At 43.1% G+C, this 23,294-nt stretch overlaps 1 protein-coding gene across 3 annotated transcripts in view; it reads left to right on the forward strand.

Moving 5' to 3' along the window:
- Positions 1-23,294, forward strand: part of LOC147727191 (tight junction protein 2-like) — a 240,240-nt gene that overhangs the window by 210,245 nt on the left and 6,701 nt on the right. For all 3 annotated transcript variants that reach the window (XM_086961236.1, XM_086961237.1, XM_086961238.1), the window contains exons 6-7: positions 13,168-13,271; positions 17,206-17,359. In XM_086961236.1, the coding sequence (XP_086817362.1) occupies positions 13,168-13,271; positions 17,206-17,359 (258 nt within the window). The remainder of the gene's footprint in view (positions 1-13,167; positions 13,272-17,205; positions 17,360-23,294) is intronic.

Genomic DNA, 23,294 nt, shown 5'->3' on the forward strand with positions numbered 1-23,294 from the left:
CTCTACCATTATAGGAGGCTCGTGCCATATTTAAAGTAAACGCTTTAGTCAGCTCATTAATTCCTCGGACTTTGTGTTCTGGACACATCCTTTCCAAACTTTATCCCTACAAATGAGCCTATGGCTTCAACTAGTACTGCATTGAGAACCTTGAACATTTACCCCCTCCCCAACAGTATCACCTTGATTTTGTTTCCCCCGCAGAGACTCCCAAAACCTGCCCTGCTAATGTTTTTTAAAACTTATTTTTATTTAAACAAATGCCTTCTTGCCCTTATTTTCTACCTTTTTTCCTTTTTTTTTTTAGTTTTCTGTGGTGGTGCAATTCCTCTCCATTTCTCTTCTTCCATAACTCGGGCAAACATATTTGTTTTGACAGTCTTACATTCGTTGTTGAGACTGAAAACTCTAAAAAACGAGAGATATGTTAATTTGTTAGTTATTATTTTTCAAAGTTTATGAGCGATATTTTAAATGGCTTCCTTGAAAAACAACTAAGAGTGTGGTGTTATACAGTAGCAAAGGAATAAAGTATCCTGCAGTAATACTAATATCTAGAGTGGAAATGTCATATCTCTACAACCCCAACTATGTATTACATAAAAAATACTAAGAAATAGAAACTGCGTCCATGAAAATTTAGAAAATCCCTGTAAACAGAAACCAACAACGCTATGCTTCTCAAATCACTGATGGTAAAAAAATGACAGAACTTTACGAAACCAAAATCTTTCTGCTTCAATACCAAAAGAAGCTATTGAGCCTCTTGTTCTGACAATGAGTGTGCTTATTTAAAAAGTAATTCTGCATCTAGTAGTGGGCTATGTTTTTCAGATCAATAGACAACAGTTTAGAAATGTGTATGTATATCCTCTGGGTCAGGAATAGACTTCGCTCTGACTGATGCTGCTTTCTCATTAATATATACAGTAAAAAAAACCAAAGCAACACAGCTCTTAATGACATAATCCAGACGTTCACTTAAGAATTATTCCCTCATCAATGCGTAATTCCCGTCCCGGGAGAAAAAAACATTTAAAATCATGTGAAAGGGTATCATCTTCAGACACTTCATAAAACGACAAATGTTCCCAAAAATAGCTCTAGTGCTGGAAAAGCAATAGGCCTGTCATATTGAGCATTTTAAAATCTAGTCCTATAGAAATTTGCTTTGATCTCAAAAGCTCTTTTGGTTGGTTTTGACCATCTACTATCATCTTCAGTCTAAATTCTAAGTCCATTTTTAAGTAATCAATTATTATGCTGATCTGTAGTACTAGGCAGTACTGCCCATTAACATAATTGCTGTATTACCAAATATTTATTATAATGTATTTAGAGGTTGCTGCCTTCTGTCACCATAGATAATGAGCAGCATATAGAACACAATTATCCAATCAGTGACCAGTTCCCTTCCCAACACTTGGAGGTTGGTGAACCTTACATATTAATCCTTTTCTGCCACTCTTCAGCTTTCGACACAGTCAACCATCAGGCTCTGACCAATATCCTGCAAAGTGCACAGGTTTCTCAGACACACTTCAGTGGTTTACTGCACACCTGTCAATCCTTCATTAGTTTGTTCCAATTAACACGTTAATATCCTTGAAACAGGCATTTGGAGAGCGTCCCAGAGATCCTTTCTCTCCCATATTATCTCCAACCTCTGTAAGCAACTACTTGGGATCTCTCCTCATGGACTGACATCCAAAGCCATCTGTCGGACCCAATTCGAGAGGCAGGCAGGGGCTACTTTACCTCAAAAATGAGGTAGAGATAGTTTGCATTTGGTGTCCCAGTGCCCATCCTACTTTGGCTCTGGAAGCAGTGCCATGTACAGTTTTTGTCACTTGACTCTATGGGTATTGAGAGCAAGAAGTCACAAGCAATTTATGGAGGTTGTGTGGGGTGCTCGAGATCAGAGTTCAGCTGTGGGCCAACATACATCCAGCTATTGTTTATTTTTGCAAGGAACACAAAATACCGTACTAAATGCTCAATACCGTACTAAATGCTACAAGTCATGGACTCTGGCTCTCATCTTATGTAGATGCTACATCCACCAGCTCCTTCTCTGCTCCCTGTCAAGCAATCTCCCTGGGTTCTAGGTTCCCTTGTCTTCAAGGGCAATCTGAAGAGGCATGAATCCGCTGCAGTTTTGGCTACCCAGAGTTTGAAAATGCACTCAATCTTATCTCACCCATTTCGCAGGATATTGGAACTCTCACAAGTCTTCTTTGCTGGTGCCGTACACCCTTGGGGGTGCTCTCTAAAGAACAGTGGAACACCAGCAAGAACTTGCCAGGGTTTGTTGGAATTGGGCACGGGTAGCCTTCAGCATCCAACTACCCAGTCTCTTCAAAGGTCGCAGCATAGGTTCCACCAGGGGTGAGGTTGAGGATTCAGCAACATAAGATTTGATGGTGAGGCTCCACTTTAGCAGGTGCAGCCCACGGATTGGGCGATCTCCTGTCCTGATTGGGCAAAAGATTGGTGGTTTCTGAGTGACCCAGATAAAAAGGTCTGGTCATATTCTCTTACCATGGTATTCTGCTATCAGCAGTCTATGCGCTATATGTATGGCAGGACAGTAGTCCACTGTCAGTGCTGAGGGCATGCTTGACGCATCCCTCCAGGCCACAGGACATGTCCAGGACCTCTCTTAGTCAAGGGCAGGCCCAGGCTTCTGCACACATGCTTAGATTGGCAAAATTATGATACAGACCTACGCGCAGATGGGCATACCATACATGGGTTATTCTGGTCTGCAACACCATCAGTATACTGGTAACACAAATGTACCTGAAAGTCTCAGCTGCCAACAATGCCCTTCGCCCTTCGCTTGATCCAAAATCAGATGTATTATTATCTGTGACACCATCCCAGAACCACATTTCTCCTCTTTGCAAACTGTAACACATGCACGTATTCAATACTGTCTTTCAAGCATAAATGGATCGATTTCACGCCTCAGCTTGACCTTAATCCCATAACACATAGATCAACCCTTATTGTTGACACCTCCAAGATAAAATTCAAGAAAACTAAGACAGCATATATAGTACTAGTTCTAATTGTTGTGTTTGAGCTCTATTCTCAAAGGTTCCTTTGTGGAAGGTTCACAAGCCGAGCTCGAGGGAACGTTGCTTAGAAATAACAGTTGGAGATAGCTTGTGCAGAGGAAGGTGGACGATCACGGTCTCATTTTATTCCTCATTACTTGAAAATAAATAAACTTTCATGGAATCTACCAGACTGGATCCGACTTTCATCACTGGCGATGAACTGCTGGTCACTGACTATGCTCTAAGCACTTTTGTACTGGTGGAGATTTGGTGTGTGTGCAGTGGCCCACCCACTCTGCAGTTTAACTTATCGATTAAAGAAGGCGGAGGACTTCTGGATCCTGCTTGCTGGTAACACGGCAGCCCTAGGGGTGGAGTTTCCCCTGTTTCAGAGTGGCAGTAGATGCGCTATCACGTCATTGCATGGCCATTTTGGATTGGTCCCAATGCCAATGATACACCATTTAGCAAGATTACATTGGAACGTACGTTGTCACGTTCAAATGGGGCCATTTTGGACGAGTTTTCATAACTGTTCATGATTAGCTAGTTGAAAGCAATTACGATATGTGATATTGTGTATGCGATTATTACAGTTTATTGGAAAACAGTTCTATGCACACCTTTTGAGGGTTTTTTTTCCATCATTCAACCAATTGAATTATATTATAAAAGTTTTTTTTTTCTTCACTATTGACCTTTTGTTTATTCAATGCTGTGCATTTTTTTTGTTGCGCCTATTTTGGTTTGGATGTACTGATTATATGCTCAACCTGAAAACAAATTTTACTATAGACTTCACTTTACTATATTGATATATACTAGATTCATGTACATTGTTCATATTGCCTGAGGTAATTGTTCGTATGATAACAGTTTTAGATCCTGTGTTGGAATTTTTTTTATATGTAGGATTTATATAGTATGCAATTCTGTTGTTATTTTAAAAAGACATTGTGTTCCTTTTTGCATTTTTTAACATGCAGACCATTATGCCACCTTCCCCATTTTTAGATCTCGCCTACGCAACGCGCAAGTGCTGCTTAGGAGGGACCTCTTGGCATTGCTCAGGACTTTTGTCAAACTTGTGCATGTTTTGCACTGTTCTCTATTGCCACTGGTGCACGTTTGGCATTTCCCTTGCAGGAGAGAGCAGCGCGCCAACTGTTATCAATTATCGCACCTGCTGCTGCTCGCCCCCTTAAGGTAAGCGCTGTACTTTCGCGGGGCCTCGCTTGTCTTTCAGCGCTTGTTGCATGTATTGCTCTTAAGCCGCTTTAAATTTCGCGGCTGCGGGCCCCATACATTAAATGCTTGATGGGCTGACCCCCAGGGAAGGCTGTGCTGCCAGGGCTTGACCTGCTGTGCTGCCCTGAGGCTGCATAAGACCACAAAGTAACAGTGGGGATCCGGAGCTGTCACAAAGCACGAGGAGCAGGCAGTCCATGCAAAGGATTTCACAAGCAACGGTATCAAACTGCTCTTAAAACATTTCCACTGTCGAACAGACTAAATATACTTAAGAGTTGGGAGCGCACAGGAAAACCTCTTCCTTTACTGCAGAAAGCAGCCTGCTTGTTACTGTAAACAGACGCCGTGCAACACATGGGTGCCCACTCAGCAGGTCACATGTTCAGGTGTAACTTTTACTGGCACCGGCCGCCTACCCAACCGCCCGCTTGAGTTAAGTTTCCATCGTAGTTTTAAAAGCCCCATGACGTCCCCAGGCAAGCTATTGGGACGCAGTGATGAAACAACTTATGGAGGAGCAGATTTCAGCAGGCATCTCGTGGGAACCCCGCCATGACCTTCTTGGCAGCTGGGAGTTCAGGTGTGGGGGGCTGAGCAGGTCGGCAGTATGTTAGACAACGGGGTAGCTAGCCTTTTGAGAAGGCGGATTTCAACAGGAGGCACTGCTGTGCAGTACGCGAAAGGCAGGACTGACCTCTAGAGAAGGCAGATTTCAACAGGAGGCACTGCTGTGCGCGAGAGGCAGGACTGAGCTCTAGAGGAGGCAGCAGTTTGCAGCATTCAGCCTACCGTATCATGCAGGTTCAGAGGCAGGGCTGTCCTCTAGAAAAGGCAACGGCCTGCAGCCTACCGTGCAGTGCAGTTTCCTAAGCAGAGCTGTTCTCTAGCAAAGGCAGCAGCCTACCATGTTGTGCAGTCTCAGAAGCAGGGCTGTTCTCTAGAAACCCGTTGCATGGCTTAACACTTATAAGATCCCAAAGGTGAGACCTATTGGCTGATGCCAATGCTTGTTTCAGTTTCCTGGTATACCACCTATTGTATGGAAGGAGTGCTTCAGGGTATTTAACTCGTATTTAGGAGTCATTGATGTTCTAAAATTTATACCTGAGAAGAAGAGATTGATTTTAGAACATTTGTTAGGCCTAGAGAGGCAAAATATATTTGAAGATTTACCTAAAATAGTGAATTATGATGCAGTTGAAGAATTGGATGAGTATGAGGAAGCTGTTAAACATGTGGAAACTCATTTTGATTATTCACCTAACTTAATTGTTAGTAGACATTAAAAGAATTCACAGAACAATCTGATTTTGAGTCAATTGATATGTATGTAGCATATGTGTTTCAGCTGCAAAGTGTGAATTTGGTAGTTTCACAACTCAGCTAATAAGAGACCAGTTAGGCACCAGATGTTTTAATTAAGGTATTTAAGAACATCTTTAATGAAATGAAATGAAATGAAAAATTCCACTTATATAGCGCATAACTGCCCGGAGGCCTCGCAGCGACCTACAAGGATCCATCCCTTAATGAAACTTGTGACCTATCCAACAGTATTCTGGATTCTAAGGAATATTTGAAGGAACTAAGCAAATCCTCTTTGGAGACCAGTGCTGTTGTCAATAATAAGAAGCCTGGTTTGTCTAATATGAGTTTACAGTTGAAGAGTATAGTGATATCTGATTATTCTTGCTTACAGGTGTGAGTTCAAATTGCTTGTAGCATTTTATAAACAATACTCTGCACTAGTGAAAGAATGTAATAAATGTGGTGTTTTAACCATTTAGAAAGGGTTTGTAGAAGCATGAAAAATGTGAAAGTTAATTCTGGATTGGAAGAAGACTTGGAACATATCTCTAAAGAAATGGGAAATATGGAGCTTTGTGTAAAGGTACATGAAAAATGTACCTCTTTGTAAAAATCCTTTTGAAGTTTATATTGAAAGGAATTAAGGTTCCTCTGTAAACAGATTCTGGTTCTAAGATCACAATTTTGAAACAAACTTTGTATGAATGGTTTTACACAAGATCTTTTACCTCCACTTGTTAAATCCTTGTGGTCATAATGCAGTTAAAATAGATCTAGAATGGGTATTTTGAGTCTTTGATCCAATTCAAGGAAGGTATGGCTGTGGGGAAGGTGTATGTACGAATTGCAGGGCCAGATATTTTAGGATGGCATCATCAAGATTGTCTTGGGCCCCAACTGAGACCTGGATTTACCCCCAGTATAAGTGAGTTGGAGGGTTCTCCTGTGAGCATTTGAGAATGTTTGGATTAATAGAAGAACTTGGAATTGTGAACAATTTTGAGCATCATATCAAGTAAAAGGAAAAGAGTGTGCCAGTCATGCATAAGTTATTTAGTCTTCTGTTGGGTATTCGGAAGGAGTTAACTGAGCTTTTGAAGAGTTTGTGTTAAGAGGGCGTTATTGAGATAGTTGATTCCTCTTTGTGGCTATCTTCTATCGTGGTAGCCCTTAAGAAAGCCAATGAGTTGAGAATGTGTATAGATTTGGGAAGTTTAAACAAGGCCATATGGATTGATGGGAATCTGCTTCCAAAGGTTCATTCATTGATTGTCCTTAACTGGGGCTTCCGTAGTTTCAAAACTTGACATACGCTCTCTGTATCACAGGCTTGTTCTTAGTAAAGAATCAAAGCATCTTGCGGCTTTTGTTATACAGGTGGTTTTTAATGTTAAAGAGTACCATTTGGATTCGCTTCAGCAGTGGCTACCTTTCAAAGGGAGATTGAAGATGTTCTGAATGGAATCCTGGTGTTTCAATCTTCCAAGAGGATTCCACCCTTGTAAAAGTGAGTAGTGAGTGTGCGAAGGCGTTGCTGGGTTTTAAATTTCATGAATCTGAGTCGAAACAGGAGATGGGTGTTTATATATATTTTTTCAAGTATTGGTTTTGCTCATTCTGGTTTGTTCAGTCGATGAAGATCATACAGGGTTTAGTCGATGCCAGCCAAGTTTCAAGATTATACCTTGCAGTAATTTATGTTGAGGCCGTTCTAGTTTCAGTATTAAAGTCTGTACCTATTTAGGTATACAGTTGTGAATTAATTTCTGTATGCAATTTAAAGTTTTTCGTGTTTTTAATTGTATATGAATTTAAAAGGCTGTTTGGAGAGTGGGGAGTTGTGTTGCGTTTGAGTTCTACTCATGAGGGTTCTGTTGTGAAACACTTGTGATTAGAGCTTGTGGGAATGTTGTTGAGAAATGACAGCTGATGTAGCTTGTGCGAGGAAGGTTGTGACAATTGCTGTCTTTTATTCCTCACTACTTGAAAATAAATAAACTTTTATATAATCTACCAGATTGGATCCTACTTCCATAACATTGATGGAAAGGTGAAGTCCTATTTCCTTACCGTCAGGTTGACAATCCCACCGTTGGTCTTCTCCCTCCTGGATACAGATAAAAAGCTACTACTCACCAGTCTCTTTGCTCAAAAGCTAGCCCGTCTGAATAGCTTCCTAATGGCTTCCTCTTAGTTGTCGCTAGTCTCATCAGAAGGACTAAAGAAATCTGATCACGTCGGCCTATACTACAGGACCTGAATTTCTGCCCACTATGCCTGCATAACCAAGACTTGTGGCATTGCACACAGAAGCAATATGAACTGACACACAAATGTCATTGCATACTTGGCTTCATTCATACAGGCATTATTATAGAGCTCAGTGGCACTTTTTATCTAGGTCAGAAGGATAAGAGGCTGAATAAATCATATGGGTTAGTATATAGGAACAGCGAATTACATAAGAATCGCTGCTACCCTTATTACTTTAACAGAAAACATTTTCCCAGAGAATGGTCAATACACGTAGCAAAGCTACAGTCTGGGTCTCTGAATTAGCCCCTTATCTTGATCTATTATCCTAGTACCCCCCATCCCCGATTATGAGCAACTCTGAACATCCCTCCGCATGGCTGTAAAACCTAGAGCAGTAAAGGGAAATCTCTTCTTTTAAAATATAACTATTACTATTCAAATACCATTATTTTTTCCGATGTACGGGAAACAGTAATATTAAAAGCCAATGGCTAAGCACTGTTTCAAACAGTAAATTAGGTGCCTTGCCATTAGCAAAAATGTAGCGGTGTTTAGAAAGACCGTGTTCACCGGAAAGTGCAGTTGTCGGTGAATAAATTCAGACTTAAGCTGCTTTTCTTAAAATTGATGGGTGTGCTTTGCCTATTAATAGGCCAATCAACTGATGAGTATTGCGTCTTCTGGAAGTGTTTTCAGTGGTGTCACAACTCCCCTATTATGAAATAATTGGTGAATTGCGAGATCACAACTACCGGATCATAAAGAGATTAATAATTCATAATGGCATTATCTTTTGTTTTATAAAAATATATTATAGTGTCATACAAAACAGATGTCAGTTACCTAAAAACACATCTGATAACTAAGAATAACCAATTGTAAAGCTAAATATCCCATTTTAAAAACCTTCATGCAACGGCAATGTCACCTTATAAACTTGTGATGCACACATTTATTCAACAATTTGCATTATTTTTATTCTGCTTTGTGTACTGCCTTATAGCCACTTTAAACCATTTCCATATACATACACCATAGAAAGCTGTGATCAATAACTCTGAACAGTATTTCTACATGCTTCATGATAGGGAAGATTAATGCATATCCCTAATTCGAGTTCCTTGCTTTTAATCTGCCATAATTTTATATATACACTGAAAAAAACACGAAATTCATGATTGGGTAAACTAACCATAACACCATGATCTTGCATATAACATCACTGCTGACCTAATTGATGAATTTATCTGTGATGGTGCTATGGTTAGAGGCGGCAGACCCGAGAGCAGAGGACGGCCCGGGACCAGGGTTCGATTCCCGGCGCGGCAGGTTTCTGGACCAGGGCCAGCGGACTCGATAATTCTCTCGCCTCGGTGCCCACTCTGATCAGCGATCACACTCGGCAACTCTGGGCATTAGCTTGCCTCATCTTCACTAACGGCCCCACCAGACCGCCGGGGATGCCTGGTCTCACCCTGGAGATACCCATTAAGGGACCATCTCTCAGGGAAGCCAGGAAGGGGTTTGCAGCGGTCTAAGCGCCTTGGGACCCTCCGGGTAAGTAGTGCGCTATATAAATGCCTATACATTACATTACATTACATACTGTCAACCATAAAGTTAAAAAAGAAAAAGGGACCTATGGGCGTATGCAGCAGTTCTGCGGAGGAATGGGCATAGCGCCTGCCATACAGCCAGACTTTGTTACCAATCCCTTTTGCACATGGAGAAAAACCATACGCTGTGGTGGGTGGCTGCCTGTCTTTCAAAGGATGGGGGCAGGGCCAGGCCAAAGGTCAGGCTGTATGGCTATCCACGTGTGTTAAGGGCTGAAGGCCATGTATTGCAGTGGTTGGTTATACAAAACATTTTAATGCAGGCCAATGACCACTGCACGCAGTCAAAGATTGTGCCCAGCAGGGACAGTCTGTGCATGAGCTGGCCATAGGTCAGGCCATATGGCCACCCCCAGTGCACTTAGTTAAAAGCATTCTGAGGTAGGGGTTTGCCACCTGTTATTGGTAGAGTTCTGGGCCTAGCTATACACCAGGCTGTGAGGCCCACCCCTATTGCACACAGCTGAAGGTTATGCAGAGTGTGGGTTGGTCGCTCCCTTTGAGGTCTGGCACTGCAACTAAACCCCAGTGCACATGACCAAATGGAGGTTGTTTGTAGCTGTGTATACTGACATCAGTGATGTCCTTAAACATGTCCTGAGTGAAGTCATGTGTAAGGTCATAAGCAGTGCATAATGGGATCTCGACTTATAGTTAATCTAACTGGAGAATTTAATTTTTAGGTTTTCTTTGTTTACCATAGAAGCACTTTAACTGTTTTTTTCCAGTGAGTAGCTGAGATTTTTTTTTACTTATTGTAAAGTATAGCCAAAGCTAGCCATAACTTCACTGTAACCTCTGTTTCTGTTCCTTCAACTTCTGACTACTTGAGTTTTCCATCCTACAACATCCATCTGTTCCATCTCCTAACATTTATTGCCAATCCACATCAGCTAGGCCCAGCACCCAACCTCAAGTGGGTGGCCAACTTGACATGGGGGGCCAACCCAGCTGCGCATGGTTATTGGCTATGCTCCGCAGGGGCTGCCTACACTGTTTTCAGTTAAGCACTGCACCCAACCCTGATGTCATTTGAGATGTCATCGGTGATGTCACTGACCATGTCCTGAGTTATGTAATATGTGAGGTCGTAAGGAGTGCATTTTGTGAGTGTAAGTTATAGTTAGCTCAGGTAACTATAGCTGCTGAATTTCAATGGTTTTGGATGAGCAAATTATGAGCCTAACTATAACGTCCCTGTAACCTTTGTCTTTTTTCAGTGAATTTCTGATTTTTTTTTGTGTTATTTGCTAACTATAAGCAGTTCATAATTATTAGTAAATAATAGACTAGGTTGTTAACATTAATGGCGTTGTCAGGTTTTCTAGGTACATGGGTGAGAAACTTAGCCAGTCATGATTTTTCTCTGCATTCTAGTAATTTTAATCCTGATTATATAATGTGCTAGACAGAACTGCTGTTTCCATAGGCTCTAATTTCAATGTTTATCAGGACTTTTTGGGAGTTGTGAATTTGAAAATCATAACTTTAGGTTATTTAAAAAATTATCTTTCAGAGTAGAAGTTTTGGCTACATAAGCGATATTGATTACTATCTATGAAAAAAGTTGCTCTGTCAATGTTTGTATGCATGTATGCATGCAGGGCCTAAAGCTTGGCCGTTACGGGTAGCGTTGTGGCTTGGTGCTATTGCTCTGTGCTTCCCAGTATGCGATCCCAGTATCTGATCTTCCAGTCTGGTTGGCAAAGAGGAATGGTTGCAGAAGCATCAGGAATGGAGTGAGACATGATGCAGTGAATCTGCCTAAAGTTTGCAGAATTGACCAAGTACTGAAGGGACTGAAGAGCACACAAACGTTAAGCATCAGGTAGGCAAACTAGTGTTCCTCTTTTAATGTTTATGTGGAGATTCTAGACTGCAGTCCTGAGAGAAGCAAAATAACAGTCTCAGTGTGCAGTGTAGGAATGCATGAGTTGGAATCCCGCATCTCACCGACACGCTGTGATATTACGAGCCACTATTAGGGAACACAATTCACGAAAAGTGGTGTTTAATCTCCTATGGTTGTTGAGGTATACCACCGTTGCACGTACCGCCGTCTAGCAGATGAAAATAGACGGCCGCATATGTTGAGCAGTAACGGTGCAAGTATGTCACCTGTCTGGCACACTTGCCACCTTTTAACCCAGGTTTCATGTGTTTTGCTTTTGTAGTAGCGTAACTGATTTCTTGTCTAAACTCCTGCGTTTGCACTCACCTGTTACTGTTACATGTATGAGCGCCGTAGTTTCAGTATAGCACAGAACATTGAATCCTGTCCTTTTCTTCCTGGCGACTCTGAAATAAAAGCGCGAAATGGAACGTGCACTGTGACGTGAATTCGTTATGACTCATTGGTGACCTGGTAGAATTCCACACGTAAACTTCGGGTTAGCATTCCAGCAGCACGGCTGCGGCTAGAGGCCATGCGTATGATGCAGCTGTGCGTTAGAAACTTTCATCTGATGCATACATGTTCAGTACAACCGTTTTACCTTGGGCCTGACTACAAAGCATGATGTAATGGTTTTAGCTGGCATGCAGAGATTTGCCACTGTAGTTTTGTGACTTGCTGAATTCTCTTAGCATACTTTATTTCAGAGTTTCTTGGACTGGGAGATTTCACAGCGCCTTTGTCAAAATGTTATTGCAAGAAAGATTTTATTACTTTTTGAAACCCTTGATTTTGCCAATGCTCCTCGCCAATTCAGGGCAGCATTAACGTTTTGCAAAATGCTCTTTGTCCATCCTGCACACTACATGCGATAAAGAAATAAGACACGATGCACGGCTGCTGTCGCACCCTTCTGTAGGCATCTGCATGCTTCACCACGTGTGTGTGCACGCCAGCAGAAAGGCGCTGGTGCCATTTTCCTTTTTTGTATTATTTTTCTTGGCTGAACTGAGATGGTAAACAACACTTAGATCAGTAAATTAAAAAAAAAGAAAAAATTGTCAAGCGTGTGAAAAACGTTTTCAAAGTAGCAGAACACCTGGCAACAAACTACAACTGCTAGATACTCCCAAACAAAACAAAAAGGGCCCCCAAAAATGGATTTGCCTATCAATGGTGTTGGAGCAACAGGTAAGGGGATAAAATGAAACTGAAGCACAGTGTGGGAATGATTGACAAGCAGCACACGAGGGAGAGAACAAGAAAGTGTATGAGGAAGCGAGACAGAGCAGGAGCAGCGCATGAGTGTGAGAGTAGCGGGGAGCACAAGAGCAGAGTGAGAAGCAAACGTGAAAGCAGCACACAAAGGGCGCAACACTGCGCATGGGTGAGTATTTGGGAGGGAAGCAGCACATGCGGGAGAGAACTAGACAACTTATGCACTCTGATGGAGTGCTGGAGGAAAAGAAAAAGCAGTCCCCTAAATATGAGTGGTGGAAGGACAGAAGCCTTCCAATCAAAACGGTGGTAAAGAGGGAAAAACAGAAAAAAGGGGGAGGCAAGCCATTGAACAAAAAAAGCAAGCAAATTAGATTGGCAATAAAACCAACCAAGAGTATATGATGCATGGTCTCTAATCCCACTGTAAGTGTTTGGTCCGCACACAGTGGGCCTTTTGCAACCAAATTGCTGTGCTGTTTGGTTGGCGAGATCTAAAGAGCTGAGCAACAGAATTTCCCCCATGTCATACATTCTGCTTTTGATCCTCTTTTGACAGAATACGGCCTGCGGCTTGGCAGTCAGATCTACGTCAAAGGAATGTCGAACAGTGGCCTAGCAGCAAAAGATGGCAGTTTGCATGATGGTGACCTCATTCTGAAGGTGAGGCATTTTATTTGTTGCATTTATTTTCCTTTTGACACTTCCTGGCGATCTTGCTGGTTTGTTATTTTGAGTGGGACACTGACTCTACATCAGACCGGTAACTTGTTCATAGCCGATGTCCCGCCAAACGAGTTACAGCGGAGCTACAGCAGGAAAGCTGGTGTAGGCCCTCTTCAGTTCAGCTCAGTTTCTTGTTACCTAAACGGCAGCCCTGCTTCAGCAACAGCTGACACAATAGTTATTTTGCTAAAGCATCTTCAGCGAGGACTTCGCCCTCCAAGTAGGATTGTGAAGCATTTGTTGAGGAGCGGTCTCGAGTTTACACCTGACTGGAGCTTGTTAACCAATTGAGGTAGCCATAAGGTGCTGCCAAAGGTGTGCATGAGACATGATTGGTGCGTGATTTTGTTTGCATGCATTTGATGAGTGGGTTGCCTAACTAGTAGTGCCTTGTTTCTAGAACAGAACGATCTGTAAGTCAGTTCAGATTTTTCTCTCGGAAATCCGAAGGAGCGGGACAGTTTACTTTCTAGACACACTCACTCCCTCCAGACGGCAGTGTAGAGAGACTTTCACCTGAGGGACTTCCAAAAACTGACAGCGGTCTCTCGGGGAAGAGGCACCATGACCCTCGATGTACAGTTGACTAGGCAGGTGGCCCTCAGCTAATTTGGAGCACAGGCAGAAAGATTCCACAGGAGCTCTTGGGACCCAAACCTCACCTGCTGCATGAGTCGGGTGCTGAGGATGGACAGGAGCAATGTATCAACTGGATTGGCCATGCATGTCCGAACACCACTGTAGGGCAGGAGGGACCCCATGTTCTGTCCAAGTGGTGGACCCTATTTTGGATTCTTCCGACAGATAGGAGCTAATCCTTGATTTTCCAGACCGGGCCTCTTCAACCATTCAGTGGAACTAGGTGGTGACTAAATCCTTACATCGGTTCAAATGATGCCTTTTGGATTTTAACACCACTAGAGCAAGGTGACAAGATCCAATCAGAACTGCTGTGGAAAGTAAAGACACCTCAGTCCTGAGGCAGGTGATGTAACCATCAGAAGAAGACAGTGACATAGGCCAGACTAGATAAGAACTAAAGAGCCCAGATTTACACACAAATGACGGTGAAGGTGTCTCAGAATATATGTGACTTGCGGTAGACTGTGGTGTTATTGCCTGGGGCCTGTTACTATGATTTTTTTGTTCCCATAGCCTATTACAAACCCCCTTTAGATTAGGAGCCAGTTAATGAAAAACCCAAAATAGTTCTGAACCAGATGCGTGCATCACTTTATTTTAGTCTAAGCACCGTCTCTACACCTGGAAAACCTGGTGAAATTACTGACGTATATAGATATAAACTGTGGTATTTGTTGCAATTTACGCTTGGGTTACCCACGTGAACACAAGCTACCCCATCCAGGTTTTGATTTTGTTGGGCCGTATCAATGACTCGCAGGTTGAGTCCTGAAGCACAGTGAGCACGAGGCCCACATCTGGGCATACCCATCGTACTTGGATCGCCTCACCATGGAAAGAAAAATGTCTGGTGGACTAGTGCATCTACTGTAGGGGCCTGTGTTTGACCTCATGGTCACAGGTTCAAATCCCAGTGGGTCCACTCAGCCTTTTATCCTTCTGATTTCAATAAAAATTAGTACCATTGAGTTTGGAATAAACATCTGTTATTCAGGGCCAAGATACCCTTCTGGGTGAACATGCGCTTTACAAATAAACGTTATGTTGTGTTGAATACTCAATTTGATCACTGTCACGGACAATGCCCCGTGTTCCTGTCTGAGTACTTGACATAGCAGTTCGGGCTGACCTTTCATGTTTAGCCAGAGACCAGCAACAGTCAAATCGAGACAGTCCTGTTCAGAGTTGACTCTATGCAGTGTTATGCACCAGTGGCTGAAATTATTTCAAGCATTCTGCTCATCAATTTTTTGTTTTTCTACATTTTTGGATTTTTTAGTGCTTGGGACATTCTGGACAGGTAGGCGCTGTGTGAACTTGATCATCTCTTGAATGCCGAGGGCTGCCCTGGATCCAACAAACCACAAGTAGAACGTGTCCTTATCTGGCCCCTCTGCACACATAAGACTGGCATGATGTAAAGGGGCCTAACCCCCCACCTCTGCACCACGGGCCAAGATGCAGAGCCAGAGGGCAGTCGGTGCTCGAAGAAAAGCCGCTCTCCACCTCCTCCACGCGAAGCAAGCGCCTTCATGAACACTGCCAGAACACCCAAGCCCTGGCGTCTCCCTGGAAGTGGGGAGTGTGCCGAGTGTTGCAGTTCATAGCTCATTACTGAAGAATTCAGAGTATGTGGAGGAGGGAGCGCCGGGCGGATTACTCCCAGCAACCCTACTCTTGGGAAGTCAGCAGACTGGCTTTGAGGAATGAGTTCTGTCATGAAGTATAGTTAATCTGAGCTGCACTGCACTAAAAGCGTATTTTTGTCTCTTAATACACCCGCAGCTCATTTTAAGGTAAATAAGATGCAAGGCCGGACCAAACGATGCATATTATCGCCCTTGACAGGTTGATTTCACCAGGCCATTCGTCCTGCCATATGTAAAGAAAAGCCTACGTACACACTGCGCCATATTGGACTGAAAGGCAAACTAGCAATTAGGCAGGTTAGCATGCGCACGAGCAACTACCAGCGTGACCAAATTAAAGGCACAGTGACGCATTCCCACGCAAGACCACGTTAAGGTATTGTTAACTCGTTGACCATCCCTCCCTACGCTCTTAATCTACCACATTGGTTGGACACGGGCCGGCTGTCTCTTTTTCTCAGAGTGAAGGAGAGTCGAGCGCAGGTGCATGTTTTGATGAATGAGACGGCAATTGCGACCTTTATATTTCAACAATTGTTGGTACTGACATCGCTTTTATTTCTCGTGCCCCATTCTGCTCTGCATCTTTGATTGTAAATAACAGACCAAGGATTAGGTTTCAAATCGGATTAAAAGGGGAGTTAATTGAAGGGCTCCCGTGGCGTTGAATGAGCGCTGGGATTGCGGAGGAAGCCAGGGATGGTGCACCAAGAGCGGACGAGTGAGTCTCTAGTGAGCCATTGATGAGGCTGTAGTATGTGCTATAGTTGTCGGTCAGCGAGCTGACACGAGCACTGCCCACCGAGAGATATTGCCAAGCGCTGTACTGTAACACACATCAAGAAATAATTATTAACCTATATCCATCACAACCTGAATATACAATATAGCCTTATAGCCCACCGTAGTGGGGTATACCGGCCATTGAAGGCCCGCTCCAGTGTTAAAGACGCGAGCAGAAGGCCTTTAACAAGGGAGCGGGCCTTTAATGGCCGGTATAGCCCTGCTATGGCGGTCTATAAGGCTATTAGAACATTCCACTACTAGAGGGCAGAATGTTCTAACAAATAAAACAAAGGCCTCAGGGAGCTCGAGGGCATCTAAATCCCTTCGGTCTCCGTGAGGCCTTTGTTCACTGCACCAACTGTGAAGAACAAATATTGGAATGTTGGAGGTCTAGGCTTTTACTGACCATTAGAAGCCCAGAGCACTTCGAGCCCCCAACATTCCAATGTTCTAATAAACTAAGTAGTAAGGCATCCAGCAGCACGTTCTACCATCTGCTACATTTACAGGTGCAAAGTCATAATACCAGGGTCGAATCCTGAGTGATCCTTCAATTTGTCGTCCAAGCACACACCAGGAGAACCATCACATTTGCAACATCTAACACCTCGAACGGAAGCAAGTCCATCCTCTGATTTTGAAGAGCAGATTTGTGGCGTCTTTATCATGGCCTCAAGTAAAATAATGTATAGAGAGCTTAGTAGAGAGTAGCTTACAGATAACAAGACTGCTCTTTTCATGATACAGTATGTGCCCAGTTTTCATTGTAACATTTGTGTGATTGATCTTTTCAGATCAATGGAACATCCACTGAGAACATGTCTTTAGCTGAAGCTCAGAAGCTCATCGAGAAGTCCCGGGGGAAGCTTCAGCTGGTCGTCCTGAGGGACAGCAAGCAAACGCTAATTAACATTCCCTCGTTAGAAGACAGCGACTCAGACATGGAAGGTGAGATCTCATTCACACTAAAGATTTCAAAGTTAAAACCCTATTTGTATTTGACTGTTTTTAAGGAAACCTTTCTAAAAGAAATGACGTATGTAAAAACATGAAACATTAGATCAAAACTGCGAAAGTAGTTACGTAGTTCAGTGTTGGAGGTGAAGACTTCACCACCCCAACACACAAAGGCAGCACGTTATAGTTTAAATTCTGCATATTGATGTCTTCAGGCCCACCAACATTTACTTGGAATTATACATGTTTATGGTCTGGTGCCAAAGCTAAGTTTCGAATTGAAGTCTCCAGGTTCCCAGGTTAGCATGTTAGCCACTAGATCGCATTACCTCCCCAAACCATTGTGACAGTAAATGCTTTTTAAATCATCTTATTTGGTGAGGTGCCCATTTAGAGTAGGACGTTTCTTGCCTTCATGGCTAGACTCTGTCCATGGAGACCTTCACCGAGTCGTCCCTCAAGAAGCTCCTACTTGAACCTATTAATTCTCTTTGTTTGGTGGCAGTATCTCTTTGGTAGGTATGGAGATCCTCACCTACCCTTTTCAACTTGTCCAAGACCTGCTCCAGGTAGGCTGCCTTGGGGCTACTGATTGAAAAAGACAGGTCTGTAGATCTCACTGGTGAAGTATTGATTTCTAGGATCAGTCTTGGGCTCTACCATACTACATATCGGTTGTGTACTCCAGTTCTGAATGAGGACTGTCTTGGCATCATGGGTGATGTGATGCATTTAGGTGACCAGTTGCTAGAGTAATACTCGCTTGGCCACACATGGTTGAAAATTTGGTAAAACTCCATTCAGTGAGTATAAATAATCTACAGGGTGTCTTGGCGCTAGCTCTGCATGCTTCTATTTCCAACCTCCCACATAGGATCTGAATTCATTTGTTAGGAAGATGGAGATGAGCATATCCGGAGCAGGTTATAAAGCCTTGTCAACTCAAGCACATTCGAACAGTGCATTTGTTGTGACCGTGAAATAATAGCAGTTAGGCTTCAGCACACTAAGCAATGTAGTTCCTTCACTGTGGAACTCTCCTTTTCTCAATATCCTGACCATTTCATGGTTCTATAACTATGATGAGGCCAGCAAGGACCGGCCCATGGTTCCTCTCCTAGTCAGTTAGAACTCACAGCAAATGCTAATAGTAAACTGGTTTCAGGGTACATATAACACTGCCTCGGTGTTCCTCAAAAGGCTGAATGCCTATTTTGTTTCCTGAGTGTGGCCGAGCACATTCCTTTAAGTCACAGATATCCTTTGTAGCTTCCTGGACTTTGTAGACTCACAAATGCACAGCTCCTATAAACAATCCTGTATCCATTCTTCTGTCTCCGATTTGTTCCCCTAAATTCACACTTCAACTCAATATTGAGAATTAGGAACATTTAACTATACATTTGGTAATTGTCTAGTACCACCACTTGCTACCCTGTCACTCACCAAGTTAATTCACCCACATTTATCATGGCTCTCAAGCATTCTCCCTATGGTGTTGGTGACTAAACTCTGGACCGAGATGAATTCATCCTTTCTTACATCACCAAAACTAGAGCATTAAATGTACTTGTCATTTTGTCCCTTTTCCTAATTGTGTTTAACCTGAGTAAAAGAACTGTGGTGTGTTTAGGACATTTCTTCCAGTGTTAATCATACAGTGCTAAAAATGTAAGAGAATAAGTGTTGAGTCCAAAGTTTTTCTCAGAAGCCTGTCTGCACTGCTGCCGATGTCTAGGTTGCGGATTACCAATGCCGTCTAGTTTTAATTCCACCTCATGCGTTTTTTTACCCACCACTAAGCTCTCCCTGCCCCTCGATCTCACCTATGCAGGTTTCTTCTCAACCATGCTCTCTCCTTTTGTCACTGGTTTTCCATCTTTCGCTTTACTATTATTTTTCGACCCCTCTCTCTAGTACTAGGTCAAAGGTTGATGATGGAAAAATAAGATGTGGTTCCCAAAAAGTGGGCCCCACGTGGAACCATCAACTTAATTTAAACACTGAAATCATGGAAATTGAGTGGATTGCTTTTCCATCCTATTTTAATTCATAACACGCCAATTTAATATTAAGTGAATCCACTGGATCTGTATTGCCTCATTGATAATTGGGGGATGAGGGAGCTTTGAACAGATTTAAATGTGTGCATACATGTCCATGTAGGAGCCGACATTCCAGTAACTTCTCTAAAATGGCTTAATTTAACGTATGATTTTATGGTTATCTGATGTGTCAGCAGGCTATATTTCAGTCTTCTTTCAGTATCTTGACTCCCAGATCTCCACCTACCTCATTTTACCTGCATCACACATCCCAGGCCTCAGTGCTTAATTTGTTTCAAAAAGGAAAAGTGCCAGGGCCCTCCTCAGGAGGCCACTGCAGCTGGCACCACTCATTGCCTCTGCCTGTGCTGCCAATGACCGTGCCAACACAACAACTAACCACCACACTCCTACCAGCATTTCGATTCAGACTTTTAATGTACATTAAAAATTACTAATACCTGACGTCCAAGCTATTTTTATAGCTTGGGTGCCAGATATTAGTAATTTTAAAAGTATATTGAATTATTTAACAACTGCTGTGGTGCTCATCTCAAAATTAGACAGCCAGCACCACCATGTGACAGGCTATCATGGGTACTGGTGTTGAAAATTATGTGCCGTTCGAGCACCGGAAACCACCTTCTGAAATTAAGCCCTGCAAGGGTTGCATCCCAAATACAAACACTTGATATTTTTGCCCAGTGACTACATAATCCTAATAGTAGTGAGTTATCCTTTAGTATGTTCTGCATGAATTGAAGCTGCCTTCACAAGGACGAGTGAAAGACTGCAGAGAGTTCATAGCAGGGCGCACTCTGGCAATACCCTAATTGTATCCCAATGGTTTGTGTCAGATGATACCATGTCTTTTGTGGAATCTGGCTCCCAAACATTCACAGGTAATTATAGAAAGCCTACACATATTTCGGCCTTGACTATATTCTTCTTAAGGACTATTGCCTCATGGTATTCCTCTTTCCCTCACAAAGTAATTTGTTGAGGCTAATTCTTAGGATAACAACCTACTGGTCACTCCCACCACCATTTTTGAACTGTCCCTCCCTTTGAGTTACTAATATGTTACCAGATTGTCCTGTACAGCCAACCCTGGACTAGGACGTACGGAGTTGCTAAACAGGACCTTGCTGCAGTCGCCTTTCCCCAGCTATGCGATCTGTTTCGGCTTAATAACCTTGCATATGGAACTCGTCTGTAATTGACCACAAGCTGCACAGATGGCCTCACTAGTGTCTGTGCAGTAGTTTTCAGCTGCTGTGCAGTAAACGGAAGACGTTTATTCAGGGTCATCAGATTAAAGTCAGCCAATTTTGTGATTAATGGTAACTTCTTTGTTCATATTAAAAGAGATTGCATGCCATTTCAGGGGAATAACCTTCAGAAAATTGTCCACCATTGAAATTGTTCTGGGCTATAGCGACGCATTAAAAAAAATATATATAACAAAAGTGTTCCTGAGGCAGTTGAGTGAAGTTCCGCTATCACCCCAGCAAGGTTTTTTGGTGCACCCACCACCGATTTCCCTCAGAACAGCCCTCAGGTAAGGGCATAGGAGTCAACAAAACCCTCCCAACCATTCGGAAATGGCCTAAAGGGGTGCTGAGTGTTTGTCTATGAAGATATTTTTAGATTCCATGTAGACTGCTAAAAAAATAACAGAAAATATACACAGCATGACCTCTCTCCTCCCTGTAAGATATTACTCAGGACCTTGTTTGGCTGCGCACAAAGCTCAGAAACACGTCAGTTTAAAAGACTTCAAGGGTCCATAACTTGGCATTCACCGGTTTTAATATGACTAGGTAGCTTGAATATTTTCTCATCTCCTTCATTTCAGAAAATCTTTCAAAACCTGGTTATACTCTGAACTTCTCCTCTGAATAAATACATATATTTGCTTGCTTACTAACCCATGTTTCTAGGTATCTTGTTGGCAGCAGGCCAGTTAGTCATAATAGCTAACCTACTCCAGAGAACAGGGAACACCCTTGTAGTTATAAATGGTTAATTTAGGTACCAGGCTGAGTGGTCGCACGAGTACGGACGGAGAAGATAAATGACTCCTATGATCAGGGCCGGACTGGGAACAGCAACCAGCCGTAGCAGATTGCTGCTCGACCGGCCCAGTGAGTGGATGGCTGGGGCTACTAGTGACGAGCACTGCTCCCGGTTTTGTTACAGAGGGCCGATATTGCAGCACTGCTGCAAAACCGGCCCCTTGTGACAAAACCGGCCACCGCTGGTACAAAACCAGCCCACCGGGGAAATGCCCGGTGCCCGCTATGGCCAGTCCGGCCCTGCCTATGATAGGTAAGTGAGTTATAATAACACAGGCTATTTTGAAGCAAATGATGAAACAGCCACATTGTTAGGTTGATGGTTCTGCATGATAAGTGTCCTTTTGAACAGCAGGACCAACATAAGCAATAACACAGGAAACCAAGAAACAAGCATTGGAAATGTCAATATGTCTTGCCTATCCGCGTGCTATTGGCTTTGGCAATGTGTTTTAGCAATGTTGTACACCAGCATGGCTGCTGTTCAGCATGGCTAAAACTTAGTGGCGTAGAGGAGAGTGGCACAGAGTGGAATGTCATAGAGGGGAGTAGAATGGACTGTCATAGAGTGGAGTGGCGTAAAGTGTTGTGCTGTAGGGTACACTGTCAGAGTGGCGTGGAGTAGTGTTATGGAGTGTTGTGAAATGGTGTGGTATAGAGTGGCTTAAAGTGCAGTAGTGTAAAGTGGAGAGGCGTGGAGTGGATCAGAGTGTTGTGGAGTGGGGCAAATTGTAATAAGATGTGGTGCAGAGTGAGGTAGAGTAGTGTGACGTGTCAGAGTGGATATATATATATATATATATATGAGTCCCCTTTCAGAACTACCTGCACGCCGTCTTGCTTTTAGATAAATTCTTTATAAATAGCGCTGCAAAAGCAGATCTAACGGCTGTGCCAATGCTTGTTGCAAATGTGATTGGACATGTTAAAAGAAATGTCTTATTTTGCTGAACTTCTTCGTACATTTTTGTAACGGGCACAGTGGCATAAATCTCAACTGTCATGTTCGGGGGGGGGTGGCTGTGGAACACTGGCAGTACGGAGAAACGTATACAATTTACATCTTTATTTATGATACATTTGTCCCTATAGATAAAAGTCCTCGTTTCTAGGTGAAATTTAAGGACAACACAAAAGATGCTTCTATTTGTCCTAGATCCAGAATGAACAAGTGGTCAGATCACATTTCCTCGGTGGAACTCAATTCCACTAATACTAAGAACAAGCATTTACAATGCAATAGGTCTCGCAGCATTAACGTTTGAGTTATTGGCATTGTGTATGACAATGCGTTGCATAACATTTTTAGCAAACTTTGAATTGGTGAGCAGTGAGAGTGTGTGCAAGAGTATGCTGTTCGTGAAAGCAGTGTGGTAGAGAGTGGAGGAATTTGGGTGACCTGCGCAATGTGGATGATGCACCTCACGCACGGGGCTGACAGTTATTATTCACACAGCTCTGATGATGCACCTCACGCACGGGGCTGACGCAGTTATTATTCACACAGCTCTGATGATGCACCTCACGCACGGGCTCACAGCTGTTATTATTCACACAGCTCTGATGATGCACCTCACGCACGGGCTCCACCACGGTCGTATCAAGAAATCACCTTGTGACTTTTATACTAACAAAATTCAGTCTACCCACAATCCTCTTGTGAAAGGCTCACCATTGTTAAGTCCGTCTCTTCGCTATCTCTAGTCCCAGCCTCTATATTCACAGATCTTTAAAAGATGGAGTGGGAGGGCGGGGTGGGTGGGGTGGGTGGGGTGGTGGCAGGGGGGTCTCAGTGCACTCGTG

The sequence above is a fragment of the Lissotriton vulgaris genome, chromosome 3_1 (assembly GCF_964263255.1).
Source record: "Lissotriton vulgaris chromosome 3_1, aLisVul1.2, whole genome shotgun sequence".
Taxonomy (NCBI): Eukaryota; Metazoa; Chordata; class Amphibia; order Caudata; family Salamandridae; genus Lissotriton; species Lissotriton vulgaris.